The 13,803-nt window shown below is 34.7% G+C and overlaps 1 protein-coding gene across 1 annotated transcript; it reads left to right on the top strand.

Annotated features, from left to right (window-relative positions):
• The first annotated feature begins 687 nt into the window (after positions 1 to 687).
• Positions 688 to 13,001, top strand: LOC130954204 (ABC transporter D family member 1-like). Its single transcript, XM_057880933.1, has 26 exons — positions 688 to 1,161; positions 1,514 to 1,630; positions 2,032 to 2,308; positions 3,344 to 3,568; positions 3,697 to 3,894; positions 4,017 to 4,471; positions 4,609 to 4,747; positions 4,838 to 4,916; positions 5,038 to 5,276; positions 5,571 to 5,875; positions 5,955 to 6,060; positions 6,160 to 6,318; positions 7,585 to 7,684; positions 7,762 to 7,870; positions 8,077 to 8,167; positions 8,855 to 8,979; positions 9,248 to 9,397; positions 9,488 to 9,560; positions 10,032 to 10,212; positions 10,302 to 10,460; positions 10,570 to 10,725; positions 10,822 to 11,058; positions 11,305 to 11,465; positions 11,625 to 11,677; positions 11,795 to 11,873; positions 12,334 to 13,001. Exons 2-26 carry the CDS (start codon positions 1,569 to 1,571, stop codon positions 12,418 to 12,420), a joined length of 4,005 nt encoding a protein of 1,334 aa, XP_057736916.1. The 5' UTR covers positions 688 to 1,161; positions 1,514 to 1,568; the 3' UTR covers positions 12,421 to 13,001.
• Positions 13,002 to 13,803: the final 802 nt, after the last annotated feature.

The following is a 13,803-nucleotide window of genomic DNA, read 5'->3' as shown; positions in this document are numbered from 1 at the left end:
ATAGCCAGAGCAAGTTATTAAATCAATTCGGTTTAAGTTAAAAATTGCTTGACAGTAATTCAGTAAATTAATAAAAAATTAAAAAATATTAACCGATTGATTTAATGCAATTTTTTAACTGTCAATGATTTCAAATAATAAATCACAAAAAATTAATTCTTTAAAAAATTACAAAACTTCTAACTCCATTAGTTTAAATACCGATTTGATTTTTACAATGTTGTTATATAAGTTATATTATTATTACCTATTTAAAAATAAATATTCAAGTTCATACTTCAAATTTTTTACTCGAATTAAACTAGTTTCTTAAATTTTAAATAAATAAAATTAGTCTTAGACTTACAATGTGATTGGGTTAAGATTTAGTTAACAAATTCAAAGCATTCCTGTTGATAGAAAGAGATCCAAATTGAGCATTTAATTGCTCCTACAAATTTTTATTATCATTATGAGAAATGTTATATTATCGTCAAAATTTATTATTCTTACTATTATTTTAATTATTAATTTAATTTTTAATTTAATAACATATTTTAATTTATAATTTTAAATATTAATAATTAATTAATAATTAAAATAATAAATTTTAATGATCCTCTATTAATGCTGAATAATTATTATTAATGAAAAACCAGTAGTGGTTGGTTGGTGTGGGATTCGACCCATTAGGCATTAGCACTTACCAGGAACCCGACCTAAAGATTGACGAACACCCACTGCTCTCTGCTACCTCTTTCTTGTCCTCGCATTGATCTCACTTCTCACACGACAACAACCCATTCTTCTTTCTTCCCCCAAATCAATCCCTTCACATTTCTTTCTTTATTTTATTCTTGGTTTTTGTTCTCCCAAGGCTGAACCCCTCTCTCTCTCTCTCTCCAACAATCATCTATACCCACTTAGGTATCCCAGCCCCTTACGACACCGTTTCCACCTATTCCTTCTTCACTCTGAAAACCTCAGCTGTTTTCCTATCCTATCTTTTTCTTGTTTTCTTCTCTGTTTTATTCGAATTACACCGATTTTCTGAGTCCCGATTCTGATCGTTGCCGAGGAGGACTAGTTCTAACACCAATCAGCGTTTTTGTTGGTCCATGCTACTTTTGAGCTAGAAACTTTGAGGTGGCGTAGTATGGTTAACTCTCTCTACCTTACAAGGTTAGTTTCTCATTAATTATTTATTATTGTGTCGTTTCGTTTCGTACAAGCTACTCCTACTGCTAATGTCTACTGTCTACTAGAATTGTACGGTTTCTAGAAGATATTGTGCTGAACGGTCTAATCTCAATTGTGATGAATGGTTAAAGAGAAATTATTTCTTTTAGTTTATGAAAATTGTGGTTCAGATGATGCACAAATTGAAAATTGAGAATGAAAGTTAGGAGCTTGGTGCATATAAAGCCTGCTTACTGTTCCTGGAGATTTATAATTCCTGCAGTTCCTGCTGCTGATGTATCAGTTTTTTGGTGTGGAATTTAATGTCTGTTAGATTTTCAATCTCGTGATGCAGGAGGAGCAAACGTAACGCTTCTATTCTTTGATAAGGGAGAGGTTAATCTTCCACTATGTCTTCACTTCAACTGTTGCAACTAACTAAGCATGGCCAGAATTTTCTGGCTTCAAGGAGGTACGGAGTTTCTTTGGTGATATTCAATTTCATTTCAATATCGAATGGCGGACTGTTTACTTATTCTTTTGACCAACTATGTGAAATATATAATTGCATGAGTTATTTGCTTATCAGTAGCTAAATAAGTTCTGAAAATAGGATGTGTTATCTTTCAAAATGTGAAACAATATGGTAAAAGTCATGAGACCTATGTAGTAAATAGCAGTGGTACTCAACACTAGACACTAGTATATGTTTCATTATATAGTTATCTGTTATCTTGTTTTTTTTTAATTTGCAATAGTATATTTTACTCATCATCACCTTAAAGGACTGGTATTAATAAACTCATTAGATTGTTGAAATAATTTCATTGTATGTTATACCATTTTTCATTCTCTCCTTGTGGATAATGTCAGGAAAACGTTACTGTTTGCAACTGGTATCTTCGTTGCTGGTGGAACAGCTGCATATATGCAATCAAGGTCAAGGTTTAATAGACGTGATTTAGGTCATTGTAACGGGCACAATGATGATAACCAAGTCACAACAGAGGAGGTTGTGAAGGGTTCTACAGCATCAAAAAATAAACAAAAGAAAGGGGGGTTGAAGTCTCTTCAAGTCCTTGCTGCAATTCTTCTATCTGAGATGGGCAAATTAGGTGCAAGGGACCTTTTAGCTTTAGTTGGCATAGTGGTAAGCCAATTTTATTGTGGATGATTATGCTTGGTGTTTGCCTTCAATGTTAGTGTAGAATGAAACCATAATTTAATTTGTATTTAGATATTCATCTTATTTAATTTCATCAAATAATCCTTAGGGGTTATGAGAAAAATTCCTGACTTTGTGAATGCCCCCACTTCTTGGAGTTATATCTTGAATGCTAAATATCAATCATTATCAAAGTCAGGTAAATTAGTAACCATGTCATTCATTTTTTGGTAAAAATTTGGAATATACTTTGAGCACCTTAACTGGGTGGATATAATTGTTTTTATCTCCTGCTGGTATTTATCATCAAGAGGAACATGGTGCAATGTTAGAGTTGAAGATATATGTGGTGTTATTATTTATCTCTTTTTTTTTTTTTTGTATTTTAGAATGGAGTGTCTCATAGAAGATTAGAGTTAGTGGAAAGTGATGCCCGCTTAACCAGTGTATGTTGAAAAAAGGTAGTTGGAAATGAGATTCATATTTCTTCAAATATGAAAATAGCCCTTATCAAGTGAAAACAAAGGAGGAATAGTGACTTTGAAATATATTGGACATACCTACTTGCCAAAAATAACCACTATCCCTTTCAGCATATTTTCTTATGCATGTAGGATGAAAAAGCTCCTGTTTTCTTTCCACCTTTTCCATACTCCATATGGTCTTTAATGAAAACCTGAATGCTCATCTTTGGAAAAAGTAACAACTCTTTTTTGTTTTGAAGTTTTGGAAAGGTTATTTGGTCTTGCCTCTGACTATAAATATGACTGTATGTGTAGCTTTATTGCTTTTTACGCTCTATTTAAACATAATACTTTACGTGGATTGCACAAGGAGCCATTTGCACTTACCTACCTGTAGGAATTCAAGTGCTAAGAAGAAGATGAACATGTGAATAACATGCTTGTGCAAGTAAATGACTTGGCAGGAAAAATACTAAAATAGAGATGGATTGACTCCCCAAGAAAGAAACAATAAAGAGGTTAAATAAGTGGTACTTAAAGTTTCAAATATTTTCAGGTGTTTCGAACTGCTTTGAGCAACAGGCTAGCAAAAGTGCAAGGCTTCCTATTTCGTGCTGCATTTCTTCGACGAGTGCCATTGTTTTTTCAGCTTATTTCAGAAAATATTCTTTTGTGCTTCCTCTTATCAACCATGCACTCTACATCAAAGTACATAACAGGGACTTTGAGCCTGCATTTCAGAAAAATATTGACGAAGCTAATCCATTCCCACTATTTTGAGGTATAAATTGTTAAATTGGCTTCGCTCATCTTTTTGGTTGTTTAAGAAGAGTAGTGTCCGTTGCCTGAATGAAGCCTAAACAATGTGGTACGATAATTTGGCTTTCTTACCATTTGTTTTTCTTTCAGAACATGGTGTATTACAAAATATCACATGTAGATGGTCGGATAAATAACCCAGAGCAAAGAATTGCCAGCGATGTGCCAAGGTTCTGTTCAGAATTGAGTGAAATTGTACAGGATGATCTAACGGCAGTTGCTGATGGACTTCTATACACATGGAGGCTGTGTTCATATGCTAGCCCAAAATATGTCTTCTGGATATTGGTAACTCCGTAGTTGAACTGTATTGTTTTGTAGATTCCTTATTAGTAGCAGACTACTGCTCATCCTCTTGAGCTGTATTAGAACCAGCACTTGCCTCTTAATTTAGTGTTCTGGCTCTTCAGGCCTATGTACTTGGAGCTGGTGCTGCAATCAGAAACTTCTCCCCTTCATTTGGGAAACTTATGTCTAAAGAGCAGCAATTGGAGGGAGAATATCGACAGCTTCACTCACGATTAAGGACTCACTCAGAAAGTATAGCATTTTATGGGGGAGAGAAGAGGGAAGAATCTCATATTCAACAGAAGTTTAAGAACTTGGTTAGACACATGAATGTTGTGCTACATGACCATTGGTGGTTTGGCATGATTCAGGACTTTTTGTTGAAGTACCTTGGTGCTACTGTTGCCGTTATATTGATCATAGAACCTTTCTTTTCTGGTCATCTAAGGCCTGACAGTTCAACTCTAGGGCGTGCAGAGATGTTAAGCAATCTAAGATATCATACAAGTGTCATAATTTCTCTGTTTCAGTCTCTAGGAACTCTTTCTATCAGTGCAAGACGGCTTAATCGTCTCAGGTACTTGATAATTCATTTCAGTCATATTTAGAAGTTGATATTAGAGACTTTCTTTGGTCACTAGGCATGTACTTACAATTCCTCCATAAGATTCATTTTGCCTGCATAGTTGTCATGACTTCCCTAATTGTTTGCAGTGGGTATGCTGATCGCATTTATGAGTTGATGGCTGTATCAAGGGACCTAAGCATGGTTGATGAGAAATCTTCACTGCAAAGGAAAGGAAGCAAAAATTTCTTAAGTGAAGCTAACTATATTGAATTTTCTGGTGTCAAGGCAAGTAAAGTCTGCTCAACTCTCTCTCAGTGCTGATTTAAGATAGTGTTTGTTATGATGTTTTAATAGTGATGATGCATCTGAATTCAGGTTGTCACCCCCACTGGTAATGTCTTGGTGGACGATCTGACCCTTAGGGTTGAGTCAGGATCTAATCTTTTGATTACAGGTAGTTATCAGAACTCTGTTTTTGATGATTCTTTTTTTTTAAAAGATTATTATTATTATTATTTGGTTTTTCTTGTGGTTGATTTAACCTTTGACATGTTATTATGTTTCTTTGGCTGAAGGTCCAAATGGCAGTGGAAAGAGCTCGCTTTTCCGTGTTCTAGGCGGTCTTTGGCCGTTGATATCTGGACATATTGTAAAACCAGGCATTGGTGCTGATCTCAACAAGGAGATATTCTATGTGCCACAAAGGCCGTACACTGCTGTGGGAACACTTCGTGATCAATTAATTTATCCTCTCACTGCAGATCAAGAGGTTGAACCACTCACAGAAAGTGGTATGGTGGAGCTATTGAAAAATGTAAAGTTCAAATCTGATCCATATCTTTGTTAGTGTCACACAAATATGTCCGCATATGAATGTATATGGGAATGCAAACCTTCACTCCATGAAGGTTGCTAACATTCACCCTATTGGAGTGAAGGTTAGCATCCTCTCTGAGGGGTTGCTAACCTTTACCGTATAGAGCTGAAGGTTTAGCATTCCCTTATATATGTTCTTTTTTTTCTTTGTTTAAAATTTTAATTAATGTTTATAAAGATAAGTTTTCGTTTGTATTAATTTTAACGGGAATTGCATATATATGCATTAAAGGTTGACCTTGAATACCTGTTGGACCGTTACCCACCTGAAAAAGAGGTAAACTGGGGCGACGAACTTTCATTGGGTGAACAGCAGAGATTGGGCATGGCTAGACTTTTCTACCATAAGCCAAAATTTGCAATTCTTGATGAGTGCACTAGTGCTGTCACTACTGATATGGAAGAACGGTTTTGTGCTAAAGTACGGGCAATGGGAACATCATGCATTACCATATCACATCGTCCGGCTTTAGTTGCATTCCACGATGTGGTTTTGTCATTGGATGGTGAAGGAGGGTGGAGTGTTCATTACAAAAGGTTGGTACTTTATGGTGATGTTTATATCAATTTTCTACTTTTGATGTTATTGTTTATAAGATTTAGATATAAACCCCAGGGAGGACTCTTCGACTGAAGTGGGGGTCAATACAATGAAGGCATCTGAGACAAAACGACGGAGTGATGCAAAAGCAGTTCAACGTGCATTTTCCATGAGCAAGAAGGTTTGTATTTTTCTGATCTGGTTCATTCTGCGTCTTCTTTGTTCATTATTTTACGCTGGTTAATGCTTATGAAGAATTCCACACCATTTTTTAATGTAGGATTATGCATTCTCAAATTCAAAGGCTCAGTCATATATTGCAAAAGTGATAGCATCATCTCCGTCTAAAAATAATGCTGTTTCACCCTCTGCTGTGCCCCAACTTCGTGGTAATACAAGGGTATTACCATTGAGGATAGCTGCAATGTGCAAAGTATTGGTGAGTTCTGAAGATGTACTCTTTAGAGTTCTTCAATGATTTGCTTAATTCTAGATGCTTGTTTGTTAATATTTATTAAAATCCTAGGTCTTGATATTTGTTTGTGGGAATTATAAGCCCGATGATTAGTATCTACTCTCTTTAGCCAACTTAAATTATTCAAGTTCATCCCTGCAACCTGTAATTCTTGTATGCTGGTCAGTCTTCGGGGTACTGTTGTTGGGTTGCTAACTTATATTTTGGTTTTATGCATGTTCGTTGTCAATTGTTTTGTCTGGAATATATTTTCATAATCCCTCAGAAATATTTTGATTATGAGTCGTTTTGACACGAATGAAATAAGCTACACTAAACACACCTTTACCTTTTGGTTGGCTAGGAATAACTTCATTTGGTCTTCAATAGATTTTATTTATTAATCTGGTAAATTTGGATCAACTTGTTTTGGGTTAATCAGCTTATTTAGGAAAGGGAAACAGTGATCTAATTTTATCTTGAAAAATAATCTATTAAACAGTCATGTTAAAATCTTAGAGCTTTAAATATGGCTAAGCTGCACTACATCTCCTGATAAATTACAGTAAGACCTACTTCAGCATTACCGTATGTGCATTTTGTTAAGATTTCTCTTATTCAAGCTTATCTTTAAATGATACAGACCATCATAGTTGTTACAACCGTACAGTTCAATCAAATTCAGCCATTGAACGAAACAAGAATAGGGGTGAATTGGCAATGTCATTGAGTCGTGCCTGTGATGCCAAAATTAGTCGAATTCCGACACAAGATCCGAATCGAATTATACCAACAATTCATAGCTAACATTTGTGTTTGGTGTGTTCCTTTTTTTTTTCCGGTTTATTTGGTTTTTACCCTTCATAACTGGACCAAACCAAAAGCCCAAGGTTCAAATTAGACAATTAGTGAGATATTAATTAAAATTAGGAAAATGCAAAAGAATCAAGTTGGAGCCTTTCACATTCCTCTCCCTCTGTCTCTACATGTTTGACGTTTCCTCTTCTCCAAGCATATGTTCTTTTCATAATTAAAAAATTGGTCAAACAATTTACAGTTCGACAACTATGCATGCCATTATTTGAATGAAATGAATGCGAGTGTGTGGCTGTTTGTGCATTTTCTCCTTGATGAGCTGCTATAAGCTAGTTATTTTTGTTAAAGATGTGCAATGTATGTACCATAAATAATAGTTATACAACAACAATGTATTTTGGGCACATGTTTTTTATGCCAACTGCTTGCTTTCAGGTACCCACCGTGTTTGATAAACAAGGTGCACAACTGCTTGCTGTAGCTTTTCTTGTTATTTCAAGAACATGGGTTTCAGACCGTATTGCATCGTTGAATGGTATTTTCTTATCTTAACTTTTCTTCTTCCCGTAAAGGCCATGCTTCAAAATATTAAAGGAAATTTTATGTTCTCAGGTACCACTGTGAAGTTTGTTTTGGAGCAGGATAAAGCTGCCTTTATTCGGTTGATTGGTTTAAGTGTTCTACAAAGTGCTGCATCATCTTTCATTGCACCTTCTATAAGGTAATTATGCAAATGCATCTGGGATCTGTGTTTATTCTGACTTTTACCACTAAAATGAAAATGTATATTTTACATATTTTTTTGTTATAAGATATGGATTTAATTTATTCTGTGTAAGTTGATTCTTATTTAGTGAAAGAGTAAATGATCAAACTTCACAAGTCTTTTACACACCAAAATTTAGTAAACAATATTTTGTTCTTCAGACACTTGACAGCTAGGCTAGCTCTTGGGTGGCGGATTCGTTTGACACAGCATCTACTCAAGAACTACTTGAGAAACAATGCATTCTACAAGGTAATTGGATTATGAACTATTTGCTAGTTCATTTTCTTCTCATATTTTTGGAGATTGTAAACATGCTTGCAGTGATGTTAAAATGATTGATTGTAATTCAATGAATCACAGTTAAGTACTGTAGAAGTTTCTGTTATGGAAAACTCAATTCCAAATACACCAACTACGCCGTTTGTACTATTTATTATTTAATGCTGAACTTGTTTCTTAAAAAAACTTATTCCTTTTTCTTCTTCAAATACAATTCACTTTTCAGTTTGTTTTTCCTTGACACGTAGTGCTCCAGCGTGTCTGTTAACTGTTGGCTTTTGTCAAATATAGAAATGTTTTGTTCTTCCACTGTACATTGCAATATATAAATGGGAAGTCCCATGCACAGCTTTTAGATTTATGACATCGTTCAATTTCCTGAAGCAGCCCTATTAGAAAATGGAAATAGTAATACAAGTATGCTTAAGTGAATGACTTCTACGAATCACACTGAAAAACCATTGGGCATGCTGTCTTGAAATGCCATCCAATGGCCACTATGCAATTGTTTGAGAATGGCATTGAATTTTTTAGGACAAAATATGATTTTGTTCTTTTTGTCATTATGAAAAGTAAGAATATATCTATTTGGATTTGAAGTTCTTTAGGGAGATGTTAGAACTTGGTTTTGAAGTTTTGTTGCATCCTTCATTTTAGGTCTTCCACATGGCAAGCAAAAACATTGACGCAGATCAGAGGATAACTCATGACTTGGAGAAGTTAACAACAGACTTGTCTGGACTGGTCACTGGATTGGTAAAACCATCTGTGGATATCTTGTGGTAAGTAATTTCATTCACAAAATGTTTAATGTGATGTTTTATATAATATTATATGATCAATAGATGGGCATAATCCATAATATAGTGAAAAGTTTTTTCGATAAAAAGTTATTTGGTAATGTAAGATGGGAGTTTAACTTATATAAGTTATCCTTTCTCAACAAATTGAGCTATTGAAATTAGCATTTATTCACCTGCGCTTGGATTAAGGTATCTGGCTCCTGTTGTTTTCTTCTTGACTTAAATAAGTACATTTGTTTTTCTTAAGGTTCACATGGAGAATGAAGCTGTTAACTGGTCAGAGGGGAGTTGCAATACTCTATGCTTATATGTTACTTGGTCTAGGATTTCTAAGAACTGTTACTCCTGATTTTGGTGATTTGATAAGCCAAGAACAACAACTTGAAGGAACCTTCAGGTAAACCCATGCTAGTATCCATTGCTTCTCACATGGTGTGAAAGTACCTTATAGATTATTCTGGGTTCTTAAACTTTGTATTTTTGCTAGGTTCATGCATGAAAGACTCTGTACTCATGCTGAATCTGTTGCTTTCTTTGGAGGTGGTGCCCGAGAAAAGGCTGTGAGTATCCCAACTCTATAATATTCTTGTATTTTTTATTGTATGCTTATTTTATTATTTAGTAAGGTTAAAAGTTTAGAATGAAAATCATTAGCTTGTCACAGCTAAAATATGGGATTGTTGAAAGTTATCAACTCATTTACATTCTACTGCTCAAATTTTGGACATGTTGTTGCATGACTCTATTAAGATTTAAGGGACAAAAAATAAAACTCTGTTCCACTCCTTTTCTTTTCTACCTTCATTTGCAACCTTCTGGAGCAAGAAACACCTTAGACGCACAACTTAATCTTGCAGGGATTTGTTGTGTTCTTGTAAAATTTGATTTTATGTTAGGGTGGATTATGGGGAGTGTGATCAGTCGTCTTGGGTTTGAAGAGAGCAGTTCATCTTATATATTTTTCTTTTTCTTGCACCTCATACACTATGATCCTTGTCTTTCCCTAAATTGTTCCCTTTAAAATTGTGAAGATGGTTGAATCAAGGTTCAAAGAGCTTCTCACCCACTCCAAGTACCTTCTAAAAAAGAAGTGGTTGTTTGGTATACTGGATGATTTTATCACCAAGCAACTCCCTCATAATGTCACTTGGTTGCTGAGCTTGTTGTATGCCATGGAACATAAGGGAGACCGTGCATCAATAAATACTCAGGGTAAGATCGTTTGGACTGTTGTCATTTACAGTTTTTATTTCCCCCTTGTGCCCTGCTAGGTTGCTAACATACAATATTATATTTAACAGGTGAGCTGGCACATGCATTGAGGTTCTTAGCATCTGTTGTTTCTCAAAGCTTTTTAGCTTTCGGTGACATCCTTGAACTGAATAGAAAGTTTGTAGAGCTCTCTGGTGGTATTAATCGGATTTTTGAGCTTGAAGAACTATTGGAGGCAGCACAGTCTGGTATTTGATCATCATTAGTTTTGCATATACCAAACAGTTTCTTGCTCCTTGTGTAGCAGTAATTCTTCACAACAGTCATCATGAGCTAATATTATATTTGATGATACAGGGAATATGATTGATGCTGATACGTATCCAGTTAGAGATTCTCATTCTAAAGATGTTATTTCCTTTTCAAAAGTTGATATTGTCACTCCTACTCAAAAGATGTTGGCCAGAGAGTTGACATGTGACATTGCGCTTGGCGGAAGTCTGCTCGTTACTGGTTTGTATAATTGTTGTTTTATTATATTTTCCATTTTACATGAGGGAATTTACTTGCCATTAGAATTTATATCTTATGTATGTCATAATTTTAAAGGTCCAAATGGTAGTGGGAAAAGTTCCATTTTCAGAGTTCTTAGAGGACTTTGGCCAATTGCAAGTGGAAGACTATCTAGACCATCTGAAGGTGAGGATCAAGAGGCTGGATCAGGTTGTGGCATTTTCTATGTTCCTCAGCGTCCCTATACTTGCCTGGGAACCCTGCGTGATCAAATTATATATCCCCTGTCCCGTGAGGAAGCAGAAGTTAAAGCATTGAAGATCTACGGAAAAGGTATCTTGGTGTCGATCATGTTGGAAATATCCCTTTTTTTTTACAGACACAAAAATCTCTTTTTCATTAAAATAAAGATCTCCTTTCTTTAAAACTAGCTCTGCTGAATTACTCTGGTCAGTTTCCTTTTGCAAACCAGTAATAACTGGTTGATCTCTTCTAATGGTTCAAAATGTTGAATTATGTTACACTCATTTTGTTTTGCCATTTAGCTCTGATAATTGCATTGCAATCTTGCAAATTCAGGTAATAGTCAACTTGCCAGACATGTGTTGGATTCACACTTACAAGTTATCCTAGAGAATGTTCGGTTGAATTATCTTCTAGAGAGGGAGAAGAGTGGCTGGGATGCAACTTTAAACTGGGAAGATATTCTCTCTCTCGGAGAACAACAGAGGCTAGGCATGGTATGTATATATATCTGTTCTGTATGAGCTTGTTAAATTGCTTCAATAATTTTCATTTGCAAGTCTTAAACCTTGATCCATAATTTGAGGATGACATCATGATTTACATGTACTATTCTTTTCTTGCTTGGTCTCTGACATTTACCTTCTGTCTTTAAGGCACGGTTGTTCTTCCATAAGCCTAAATTTGGCATCCTTGACGAGTGCACCAAGTATGTATGATTTCCTGGGCTTTCTTTTGCCATCTCTCGAGTAATATTTTTTTTCTGGTTGTATTTTCTGTTCATTAACCATGTTTCATATTGTCTGGAAAAAAACAATTATGACAGTGCCACTAGTGTTGATGTTGAAGAACACTTATATGGGCTTGCAAAGGAGATGGGAATCACATTTGTTACTTCTTCGCAAGTAAGACTACCTAAACTTCTAAAATTATGCTTCATCATGATTAATTACAAGCATTCAAACTTGCCTTGTTTGCTACGGGATTCCTTAACTGATTTACAGATGCATGCTGGGATATTTACTTGTTTTTGTTCTCTATGGACCAGTTACAAAAATCTGAGAGACAATAAAAAATCAGCTTAAAGCAGTCCAAAATTACCTTATTTTGCATTCCTTAATTACCGTTTATCTTATTTTGCATTTCTTAATTACTGCTAGAATAATCGAGTAATATTAGATGTAGTAACTGTAAATGGATGTTGCATATATGAAATTATAAATGTTAAGTTAAATAAAGTAACTTTGGTTATTACCTCCCTAGCATAATTGGACCAGTTATTACCTTCTCTGAACTTAACATGGACATTAAGTCATTCTTCATTCAAAATCGGATCAAACTAATTGTATTTTCTCGTGCCCCTAGCGTCCTGCATTAATACCCTTCCATTCCTTGGAACTACGACTGATTGATGGTGAGGGCAACTGGGAGCTTCGTTTGATCAAGCAATGATGTTACTTATGGTATTGTTGCTGTTCATTACATTGTTGTTATGTGACATGTTGCTGGGTCTTGAACTTGAACATACTGTCCAATTGCAAGTGGAAATTATATTTCCCAACAACAGTCGTTCATATTTTCTCTGATTTTGGGTTTACCACATTGTCCAAGCCTTATTTTTTTGCTCCAAAGACTTTGTGGTGCCAAAACAAACAAACCAAAGAACCAACCAAAATGGTTTGATGGTACGTTGGAGCACAACAAAACCATGTCAAAATGTTTGCAGCATATAGAAATCAATGTGTACAGGATTTTCCCTCTATTCTTAGGTAGGTGATATTTATTTACATTTTGTAGCTATTAGATGTAATGATTTATATTGTTATATTAATAAACAGTTGGAACAGTTGTAATCTTCAGATTGTTTTTTTCTTCATGGCCATTATTCCTGTGCCAGCTGAGATGCTTCAGTCTATCCCCATTCTGTTAGCTTCAATGTACCTGTAGCTATGTTATCTTGCTGTAATATGAAACTAGTTACTTTAATTGTTGGTACCTTGATTCAAATTTATAAAGTAAAAATTTGAAGAATAGTTGAACTTTAGGGTCCTAATCTTGTGTTGAGTCTTCCAAGTATACATCGTTACTTTTAAATCTTTAGTTACAAGTTTTATTGAGCAGCATCTAGCGTGGAAATCTGAAGCAAAATTACATGAATTATTCTCTTGTGATTACCTCATAACTCTCAGCACCAGAAGCGTCACTGTCTAAACTAGAGTCATATTTCGTTGTTTTTTTTTTTTTTTTTTTTTTTTTTTTTTTTGTCGATGGATTGGACAATCCCCAATTTTAGGTTACACACACCACACCCACACACATGATATCCCTTTTCTTGGTCAAGTCTGCACATGATGAGGCTCGAACCTGAGACCTCTTAGTAGGAAAGGGAACTTGAAGTTTTACATACTTCCTTTACTTTGTTCTGGTAGGTGGAATCTCTCAAGAATATACTAGGGACGGGTATGATAATTGATATATTACAATGGATAAAAGATAAATATGAAGCCACTTGCCAAGTCGAATATACTTTGTCTTGTATGCCATATGGGGTCTGGGCCATTTTTGGTTGGTTTCCTTTAAAGTTACATAGAGTAATATTCCAAATCAATAAAAAAAAATTTAATCGGATATTTTAATCTTTTTAATAAATTGTAATCACTAAATTAGTTTCTAATTTTTTATTTTGTTAGATAAATTAATTTTGATATCAAATTTTGGTAAAAGATTAGATAAATTAATTTTTGTCATTAATTAATAGACAGAATCATTGAGAATTTTTAAAATTTTCACATAAGTTCTTTCATATAGATGAATAATCTGGTATGTGACTGAATT

Source organism: Arachis stenosperma, chromosome 10 (assembly GCF_014773155.1).
Source record: "Arachis stenosperma cultivar V10309 chromosome 10, arast.V10309.gnm1.PFL2, whole genome shotgun sequence".
NCBI lineage: Eukaryota > Viridiplantae > Streptophyta > Magnoliopsida > Fabales > Fabaceae > Arachis > Arachis stenosperma.
The sequence above is the reverse complement of the archived record's forward strand: the minus strand, read 5'-3'. Positions and strand labels throughout refer to the sequence as shown.

Coding starts and splice junctions, on each gene's coding strand:
- LOC130954204 (XM_057880933.1), top strand. CDS start 1,569: ATGTCTTCACTTCAACTGTTGCAACTAACTAAGCATGGCCAGAATTTT. Junction 4,472..4,608: donor AGACGGCTTAATCGTCTCAG/GTACTTGATAAT, acceptor AATTGTTTGCAG/TGGGTATGCTGATCGCATTT. Junction 10,726..10,821: donor CGGAAGTCTGCTCGTTACTG/GTTTGTATAATT, acceptor ATAATTTTAAAG/GTCCAAATGGTAGTGGGAAA.